This window comes from Panthera uncia (genome assembly GCF_023721935.1).
Source record: "Panthera uncia isolate 11264 chromosome C1 unlocalized genomic scaffold, Puncia_PCG_1.0 HiC_scaffold_3, whole genome shotgun sequence".
NCBI classification, from domain to species: Eukaryota; Metazoa; Chordata; class Mammalia; order Carnivora; family Felidae; genus Panthera; species Panthera uncia.
The window spans coordinates 73889912-73900344 of NW_026057584.1; the positions used below are offsets into that span (position 1 = coordinate 73889912).

Genomic DNA, 10433 nt, shown 5'->3' on the forward strand with positions numbered 1-10433 from the left:
AAGAAAGAAAGAAAGAAAGAAAGAAAGAAAGAAAGAAAGAAAGAAAGAAAGAAGCTGGATCCTTGAGGGCAGACATAGCAGCCTTTGCTGGCTTCAAGCTTTCCTTTTTTCAGAATGAAGTGACAACTGTGTGGACTTAAGAATCCTTTCTCGAACAGCCACTCACAACCAAAATATAAAAAGCAAATAAACTTGTTTCCCTTCACCACAGCTCACCTGCAAAAACTCATTGAGTTCAACCTGTCCGTTTTTGTTTAAATCTACTTCATTCAGAATTTCATGTAGTGTATTTTCATCCATTTGGACATTGATACTCTAAATAAAAAGAAAGCATGACGTGATGAGGTTTAGTTAAAAATTATGCATACCCTTTTATTAATACTATCAACTTTTCAAAAACTATAAGACAAAATTACTTACAGAAAGCACTAGATGAGGAAAAAATAATCTAATATAACATTTACGTTTTTCTGCTAGCAAGGATATGGAAACAAAAACATATTACCTCTAACACACGTTGAACATCAACAATAGTAATAAAGCCCTTTTGGTCTGCATCAAACTTATGAAATCTCTTCTTGTACCTGGAACACAACACTGAACATTGGAAAAATATACCTACGTAGGCCAAGTCAAGAAGAGAGATATAGAAACTTATTAGAAGTACCTGTCGATGTCTGAAGGCAGTAGGCTAATTTCAGAGCGATCTGTTAACTGTTCTGATCGAGATTTATAGCCCATTTCATAATACAGAAACTTCCTGGCTGTTTCAAGTTCCTCCTAAAACATAGACATACACGAAGTTCAAAGATTTATGGAAAGAATTATTGATTTTTTCATTTTTGTTTCTTTCTCACTTTTCTGACCAGCACAATTTTTTTTTTTATTTCTGCCAGTGTTACTGAAGTATAATTTATATTCAATAAAGTGCACCTATTTTACATATACAGTTTGGTGTATACTCTACCACGATCAAGGTACAGAACATTTCTATCCCCCTAGGAAGCCTCTCAGGCCCTTTTTCAGTTGACCTGCAAGCCTCAGGCAATCACTGATCTGCTTTCTGTCTCCAGAGTTCTTTTCGCCTTTTCTAGAATTTCACATAAAAGGGTCCAAATAGTATGCAGTTTTTTTGTGCTTGATGCTTTCACATAGCATAATAATTCCGAGAATCACGCATGCTGTTACTATTTTGTTTTACTATTTTGTTTCTTCTTACTGCAGGATATTCTTACACAGTATTGTCTAACAAAATCTATAGAACCAACTCCTTGTGATTTGATGACAACTAAAGCAATTAAAAGTGAAAACGCTATCCAGGTGACAAACAACTATTATAATGTGGCACACAGCGTCACCGACGAGCATCATGGGATCAGCTCCTCTGAAGGTTTGTTAACAAGGAGGCTGATAGTTGGGTGGAAGTTAGAGTCATGACAACAAACAAGCTCTTGGAACGGTTACTCTGACACTTTGCAATGTCCCCAGCCTCAGCAGATAGGAACAATTGTCGAGAATGCTGTCTTTCTTACTTTGTCATGTCATTCTCCTGCTGGCTTCCAGCTTACAAACCGTCTTTTTCTTTCCTTTCCCTTTTTGGATTTTGTACTACATTTGCCCACCTTCTGTCTTCTGGTTCTGTTCTTATCTGCCACAATATTTTACAGCTCAACGCTAGTTAAATAATCCCATCTGCAAATTCTCTGAGTACCCAGAGATAGAATTTTTTCTTGCCTGGCATGTAAACTCATTTAGAGCAGCCTCCTATTTGAATATCTATTTCCTCTTACCAATATTTATTTTGCTCTCTTCACACTGAAAATCATTCTCCTTGACAAAAAAAGAAGGAAAGGAATTTGGTATTAAACTATGAGTTGAATTGTTCTCCCTTTTCTCCAGCAGTCAAGAATATGGTGCTGGGCACTTGAAACAACGATCGCTTTGGGTAGTATCAACATTTTAACAATATTTGTTCTTCCTATCCAAGAGCATGGAATCTTTTTCCATTTTTTTGTGTCTTCTTCAATTTCTTTCATAAGCTTTCTATGGTTTTCAGCATATAGATTTTTCCCCTCTTTGGTTAGATTTATTCCTAGGTATTTTATGGTTTTTGGTGCAACTGTAAATGGGATCGATTCCTTGATTTCTCTTTCTGTCGCTTCATTATTGGTGTATAGGAATGCAATCGATTTCTGTGCATTGCTTTTATATTGAAACAATGATCTAGCTTAGGTCTTACATGCATTCTTTTCCATTTGTAAAATTCATTTCTGGTGTCCTTAGTATTTTTTCCCAACATTTAGCCAATTCCTGACACTATTCATACGTCTGCATTAGTCCTGGATACCCTCTCACTGCAGAGCACTTGTCTTCCATCTGTTTTAAATCTGGTGTTTATCAGCTGCCTTTGCTCTGAGTCACTCCATTTCTTCATTGACTTCCCCTTTTTCCTCCTCATTAGGATCAAATTTGAAAGAATTTCTTTTTGTGAGGCACTCTCCATTGACTTAACTGGCCTTCTCTTCAAAGTGTCTCGATGAAATGTGCGTTTTCTCTGAAGGTATAAAATCTACCTTACCAAATAGTAGGTCAGCGTTTCCCAAAACACATCCTAAGTAGTACTAGTATCCCTCCCGCTGGCCCTTCCAAAGGGCGAGAGTTGGGTCTGTCTCTGGATAAGTTCCCTTTTGGAAAGTGGCAAGGCATAGAAGCATTCTGAAGGCACCAAATTATCTGCACTAATGAAAATGCTTTCATGGGTTTAACTCAGAATTTCCCAAACTCTTTTGCCCACTTGGTCATCTTTTGATTCATACCTTGTGGAACACATTTGGCCATGTCCCATTTTCCAAATGTCCCCACCAGTTCCTCTACCAATCCTTAACTCCCCTAGACAATGTCTTCTTCCCTAACCCATTCTTGCAATTTGTTTGGATTTGATCTTGAATGACCGTGTTCTCTAAATTTTGGAAGAAAGGCACATTTCTGATGTATATATTTGTTGCAACCACTCAGTTAGATCCCAAGATCCTTGAAACTATGAGCTATTTATTATTCCCCTAAAGTATTTGGTATCATGCTCAGTATATGAGTCACTCATTAAGTATTGACTGATAAAAACAACCACAATTCATCTACAGAGAGTTATTTATCACCTTGTTCCACTTTCACTTTTGCAGGTTAAATAATCCCAATGCTTTTAACCTTTTCTCAGAAGTCCAGCTTTCTAACCTTTAATTCTTTTTCTCCCTCTCTTTTGTTCTCTCTAGACTGTCTACAGGTCTCATTAATACTCCTACGGCTCAGATACTAGACAATAACTTTAGGTCTTTTATTTCTGTTACTTTATTGAGGGGGATGGGAGAATATCTCTGAGTACACGAATTTACATATAAAACTTGAACTGAAGTTAAATCTAGTTTCCTCAGGAGGGAAGGCCAAACACAACCAGTTTATAGAATTTTTTTCCTCCTTCCTACCTCCTACAGCCTGAATTCCTGGCACAGGATATCTTCCTGCATATTCAAATCTTTCCAACCATAATTTTTACAGGAACACATTATCCCCAGTCCTCCTATACGGTAAAAATGATTGGCATTAGCAAAGGAGCAAGTTTCAGTCTTGCATCCTCTCTGCATGTAGCTTTAGTCGAACAAATTAAAACTCAAAACTGGAAGAGCTACAATCAGTCCTGCCAATGCAGAGGCAACCGAACAAGGTGGAGAGAGAGTGTACGCCTGGTTTTGGTCCCAGTTCCTCGACTTACTAGTTGTATGAACTCTGACTGAACTTGCTCCCTGAGCCTGTTTTCTCAACTACAAAATGGGGGTAAAGGTTATCTCTGGCAGACTTGCGCTCGAGTTCAGGAACTCTTCAGCCACTGATTTCCACCATCAGTACGCTACAGACATTGCATTTAAATGACAGGAAATGGGGTGCCCGGGTGGCTCAGTTGGTTAAGTGTTGGCTCAGGTCACGATCTCATGGTGCGTGAGTGCAAGCCCCACATCCACGCTGACAGCACAGAGCCTGCTTCAGATCCTCTGTCTCCCTCTCTCTCTGCCCCTCCACTACTCTCTCTCAAAAATAAACATTAAGAAAAACAAAACAAAACGAATTTAAAAGAAAACATTTATTATTAAAAAATTTACTACGGGAAATTTTTTAAATGTAGGGCCACGGCTTCCCCCCTGGAGACCTTGACTCTAAGAGTCTAGTCAAGTCTCAGAATCTGTTCTTTTTTACTACATTCCCAGGGGATTGTGATATGTAACCACCTTTGGGAATATACACCAGAATGAGAATGCTTTTTTTTTTTTTTTTTAATGTTTATTTATTTTTGAGAGAGAGAGAGAGACAGAGAGAGTGAGCAGGGAAGGGGCAGAGAGAGAAGGAGACACAGAATCTGAAGCAGGCTCCAGGCTCTGAGCTGTCAGCACAGAGTGAGACGTGGGGCTCAAACCCACGAACCGTGAGATCATGCCCTGAGCTGAAGTCAGGCGCTTAACCAACTGAGCCACCCCGGGCGGCCCAGAATGAGAACACTTTAAGGACAGCACCTATGTCCAATCCTTTCTTACACCTGTGGCCTATGACACAGATGCTCTGTTATGTTCATTCACTCAACAGTTACTTATTCAGGCCCTACCGTGGCTGGTTACTGAGGTTACAGAAACAAAGCAGATCAGTTCCTCTCCTTTGGAAAGCTTATTTCCTGGATGAGAGGCAGACAACAAATAAATAAACTAAATACGTGGTATTTCAAATGGGAATAGGTGCCCAAGAGAAAGATAAAATAGGGAGAGGGAGAGAAAATGACATTCAGAAGGGTGGGTAGTACTCTTTCACTGAAGCCAGTTAAGGAAGGCCTCTTTGTAGCAGAGACCAGCAGGAAGTACAGGGATAGGCCATGAGGGTATCTAGGAAGGAACGTTGCAGGGAGAGGGATCAGCAGGGCTTGAATAAGGAAAAGCAACTTAATCTGTGGGTTGCAGGCGAGTGAATGAATGATGAGACCAGAGGGTTCAGAAAGGTGGTGGCCAGATCACAATGATCTTGTAAACTGCTGTAATAACTTTGGCTTTACCCTTAGTAAAAGAGAGGGTGTTTCAGCACAGGAATTGTTAATGATTGGTCCTCATCTTACTAGTCTATCAGCATCATTTGATATAGTAGATTACTTTTCTCTTTTTGAAATATTTTCTTCCCTTCCTTCTGGGCCGCAACTCTGTTTTTAGTCTTTTCACACCTTCTCCAAACTTGCTAGCTATCACTTTCCCTTTCTTGGGGAGTCTTCCATATCTACCCAACTTTTTCTTTTTTTTACCTTTATTTATTTATTTATTTTGAAAGAGAGAGAGAGAGGACCAGTGGGGAAAGGGCAGAGAGAGAGAGAGAGAGAGAAAGAGAGAGAGAGAATCCCAAACAGACTCCGCACCACCAACACAGAGCCGACTCGGGGTCAAATTCATGAACTATAAGATCATGACCTGAGCCGAAACTAGATACTTAACTGACTGACCCATCCAGGCACCTCTTTATAAATTTTTTTAATGTTTATTTGTTTTTGAGAGAGAGAGTGGGGGAGGGGCAGAGAGAAAGGGAGACAGAAAATCCAAAACAAGTTCCATGTGGTCAGCACAGAGCCTCATGCAGGACTCGAGGCCACAAACTGTGAAATCATGACATCGGCCAAAATCAAGTGTCAGATGTTTAACTGACTGAGCTACCCGGGTGCCCCAATCTACCCAACTTTGAAACTCTGGAGAGCTCCAGGGCCGTCTCTAGACAGCTTGCTGTTATCTAACTATACAAACTCCCTATTTGATCTCATCCAGCATGATGGCTTAAATGCCAACTCAAATTTATATCTTTTTATATCTTCAGTTCAGACCTCCCCTCTGAACTTCATTTGGACTGACATAGCCAATGATCTGGCATATATTTTAATAGAAGCACAGGAGTTGCTAAAGTAAGAACACGTTTTGTGGGAGGGAAGCTATTATAATAAACCATGGAAGAAATGCTAGTGGCTGGAATCAGGGTTCTAGCAGCTGAACGTGTTAAGGGGGCACTGAATTCAAGCCATTACTTAAAGATAAATATGATACGGTTTGCTGATGGATTTAGATCAAGTATGACACTAAGATTTAGGCTTACGCAACCAGAATGTGGAATACCTTTTTTGACATGGAGAGGTTAGTAGTAGTGGTGGTCGTGGTTTGGGGGAGGTAGGAAGAGATGCAAGAGATGGGGTTATGTACCAAACAGTTACCCCAAAAGCCATAGGTTGAAAGCCTAATTTCAAATGTGATGGGGTTCGGAGATGGGGTTTGGGGGAGGTGATTAGGTTTAGATGAGTCTTGAGGATGGGGTTCCCCTTTCTCCCTCCCTGTCCTCCATGTGAGGACACAGCAAGAAGGCAGCTCTCTGAAGGCCAGGAAGAGCACTCCAAACCAGACTTCCAGCCTTCAGAATCGAGAGAAATAAATGCCCATTGTTTAGGCCTCCCAGTGGGTGGTATTCTGTAAAAGCAGACTATTACAGACTAAGACAGATAGGGTTCCAGAAAGTAGTTTGGGAAGGAGGGAGGAATCAACTCTGTCAGTGTCACTAACTGCATGGGTAACAGGAGGACCGAGAACTCACGAGTATATTGTACCGAGCAACAACATGGAAGCCATAGGGAAGTGTGATCACAGCTACTACAGCAGAGTGGCAACAACAAGCTTAAATGAAATGGGTTCAAGGAAGGCTTAGGGGAAAGGGACTGAACCAATGAGTACAGAAAGTATGTTTTTTTATTAAATACCCAAAAATGCCTCTGCATATTATACTAGTTGGGTTTAACTAAAACTCATGATAATCTTCCATTTATCACAACAAGCCGAGGGTAGTACATGGGGGCATGTGAGCATCACTGGCTTTCTTTCTTCAGTCTGGATATAAAATTCCAAATGACACAAATCAATAAGTATTTAGTGGTCAGGCAGTAAAACCACTATTTCCTACCAAAGGCCAATTTGCAAAAGTGTGAATTTTTTTTATAGAATACATTCTAAAAGTGTTTTCAATGGAAACCAGAAAAAGTTCTACCCACAATCATTATTATCCTACTTTTTCAGGAATTATGACCACCAAATTTAAGAGTATTTTTCTCTGTAAGGGATTTTCCAGAATCAACCAACACATTTTGAAACCAGAATATCTTTGCCGTTTCCCAAGACCTAGCAATATTAAAACACACTCCCACATACTAATTGGCAAGAAATCTAAAGTTACCATTGAAAACCATGCTAGCCTCTATGAACAGACCAAGATATCACATGCTATAATAGGAGCTGTGGTGGGGCACCTGGGTGGCTCAGTCGGTTGAGCATCCAACTCTTGATTTTGGCTTAGGTCATGATCCCAGGTCCATGTCAGGCTCTGTGCTGAGCATGGAACCTGCCTGAGATTCTGTCTCTCTCTCTGTCCCTTTCCCCTACTTGCACTCTTCTCCCTCTTTCTAAAATAAAATAATAAAATTAAAAAAAAATCTTTATTAAAATTTTTTTTAATGTTTTTTAATTTTGAGAGAGAGAGACAGAGAGTGAGGCGGCGGGGGGGGGGGGGGGGCGCGTAAGACAGGGAGACACAGAGTCTGAAGCAGGCTCCAGGCTCTGAGCACAAAGCCCAATGCAGGGCTTGAACTCATGAACCGTGAGGCCGTGACCTGAGCCAAAGTGGGATGCTTAATCCACTGAACCACCCAGGCACCCCAAAATAAAAATCTTTATAATAGGAACTAGGGTTTTAAAAACCACTATATAATACCTCTTTTTTATAATCATCCCAATTCAGTTCTCTGCCCATCAGTTCAACAATCCTGGGAAGGGCTTCCTCTGCGGCCTGGACATTTAGGAAAGCCAGGCGAGTACGCCGTGAAATCATATCCACTGCCGTGCAGGCATACTCCTTAATCCCGTATTTCACCTGAATTTAAATTAAAGCAAAATTATTAGTTTAGGCTTTTTCTTAAAAAGAAGACATAAAATTTCACTTAAGAAAATTCACACTTAGAGAAGTGACGTTGCTCTTTATATACTCTGGTTCTCTAGCAGGCATGAGACAAATGACGACATCATACAGGTTCCCCATCTGCCTGCCAAAGGAGGTTCACAAATTGGGACAAAGTGGAAAAGACTTAATGCCTTCCTACCGAACTGAACCTGGCCCAAACATGCAGACTGCATCCTTTCTCATTTACCATCCACAGTAATCACTCTCCTCTTTGCTAGTGCTTAATATGGATGCTAATTTATGTCACCAGCAAGGCAAAGAATATTAAACAGTATGGTCTCCTCTCCTTAGCTGCCCAAAGTTTTCTGTCTCAGAGTATGCAGATGATGGAAGGCCTGCATCCAATCAACAAGCAAAGGCTTATTGGACATTCATGTTTTAAAGTACAATGAATCATAAATAAGGCACGGCCTCTGGCTTCATAAAATGTAAAAACCTGATGAGAAACAAAGCTTCAATCTTTGGTAAGTGAAGGGCCATATCAGGATATGTCGTCAGGCAGCACACGAGTGGAAACAACTCGAAGAGTTACAGATTTACAGATGGGGCAAACAGCTGTGAAGTAAGAAGGCTCGGGTGGGATGGGTCTGTGGAGGAGGAACAAATCCATACCGTGTTGTCTATTATTCTTTTGATTGTTACCATTTCAGTATCAGTTCAGAATTTAAGTTTATAAACGAAAGGATCTGTGCCAGGAAGACATGTCGCTATAACGGTTTGGGCTGGCATTGAAACATAGCTACATAGAAGTTTTAAAGGAGATGGAAAATGAGCAGGTGAGGGGGATCCCAGGGCAGACCAGAAATTCCCACACGGCCATTCACGTACCTCTGCTTCAATGTATGGAAATTCTGACACAAGACGCACTCCCACTATAGGCCACCTTTTTCCAGTTACACTTGCCATTTTGGCCACCTCAAAAGCCTTGTCCCCATAGGTGGCGGCCAGATGCTGTGCAACCTAGGGAAACAAAACCCCAACAGGCGGGTACGTTGAATACCAATACTTCTCGGCACAGAGCAAAAACTGCACACGCTTATCCTGTCAGTTTTTCACAGCCGGTAACTAATAGTTCCAGGAGGGTATTAGGTTTTGATTTTGTGGGAGGAAACCACTTGGGCTCTGAATGCTTAGGCCAGCACTAACTCTGCCACACATGTATCACTGTATCAGTGACGGATGAAGCTTCGGCTTCACTCTGCCCGCAATATCACTTGTGAAGAACCGCCTTCCTCAGGCTCGAGACAGAAAAATGTGGGAGGCTCTGTCTGTGGAGAACAAACCAAAGAAACTCCGGATTTTAAAATAGAAACTCGTATGGGCACTGCCTTTTCAGCTCTTTTCCTTAGTTCACTTCCATCGTTATGCAGACAGAAACAGACCCAGCAAAAGGAAATTCTAAATCGGGGAGGCCTCCTGGTTGCCAGTTCTGTTAGTTGGCAACGGTGAGCGCAGGTAAAGGGTAGGATGATGCACACCCACCTCACTTTCAAGGCCGTAATCCTGGACAAGCCGAATATAGAGTGTGGGGCTCCAATCTTTGCCTCCTTGAAGGAAAAGCCCAACCGTTCTGCTTGGCCCTGCTTTCAGATTGTGAGTCTTGATAGCAGCATTTATGGTATCTTCTGCCATAGAGCGATACGTTGTCCACTTCCCACCTACATAATTCGATGAAGAATTCATCAGGCTACCACCCCTTATTTTCCTCAGACTTACCCATTTACCAACTTATTACCACCAAGATTCACCTGTTGTTTATAACCAATATGGCGCAGCAATGTGTAAGACTTTACTCAGAATCATATATATATATATATATATATATATCCCTGTTCATTAGCATCAAGGGAGATTCTGGTGTGACAATTTAACTCGCGATCCTATCTGAAGCACATCCCAAACAAAGGTAATATCCCATACCTGCTATAGTGATGAGGCCGCTCTCACTGATATCCACAACATGATTTCTGGAGATGGACTGAGTGTCTGCAGACTTGGGATCTGTAACAAGGGGACGGATACCACTCCATGCTGCCAGGACATCCCCTCTTCTCACTGGGAAGAATCAATGGTAAAGGTTGATAGGATTCCTCAAAGATAGCTCAACAAAGCTATGGCATAGTTAATAAGCAGGGCAGAATTCAGTAAAAGGAACACAGGGATATACACTTTGAAAGGGAGACGAAGCCCTTAAAGATAACAACTGAGTGAGTGGATAAGTACGCAAAAACTCGAAGAATTATTTTGTGACAAAGATAATCTCCATGAAAAAAAGCGAAGAGCCTGAAATCACGGGGGGCGGGGACACTGGTACCAAAAAGGAAACGAAAGAAACACATTAGCAGCCCTCAGCAGCGGGGGGTGGGGGGGGG

The 10433-nt window shown here is 41.3% G+C and overlaps 1 protein-coding gene across 4 annotated transcripts in view; it reads right to left on the minus strand.

Moving 5' to 3' along the window:
- The window catches only part of GPD2 (glycerol-3-phosphate dehydrogenase 2), a 232884-nt gene that overhangs the window by 6211 nt on the left and 216240 nt on the right, over nucleotides 1-10433 (minus strand). For all 4 annotated transcript variants that reach the window (XM_049615622.1, XM_049615624.1, XM_049615623.1 and 1 more), the window contains 7 exons: nucleotides 9982-10116; nucleotides 9544-9719; nucleotides 8890-9021; nucleotides 7816-7974; nucleotides 668-780; nucleotides 506-584; nucleotides 217-315 (listed from right to left, as the gene is read on the minus strand). In XM_049615622.1, coding sequence (XP_049471579.1) covers nucleotides 217-315; nucleotides 506-584; nucleotides 668-780; nucleotides 7816-7974; nucleotides 8890-9021; nucleotides 9544-9719; nucleotides 9982-10116 — 893 coding nt within the window. The remainder of the gene's footprint in view (nucleotides 1-216; nucleotides 316-505; nucleotides 585-667; nucleotides 781-7815; nucleotides 7975-8889; nucleotides 9022-9543; nucleotides 9720-9981; nucleotides 10117-10433) is intronic.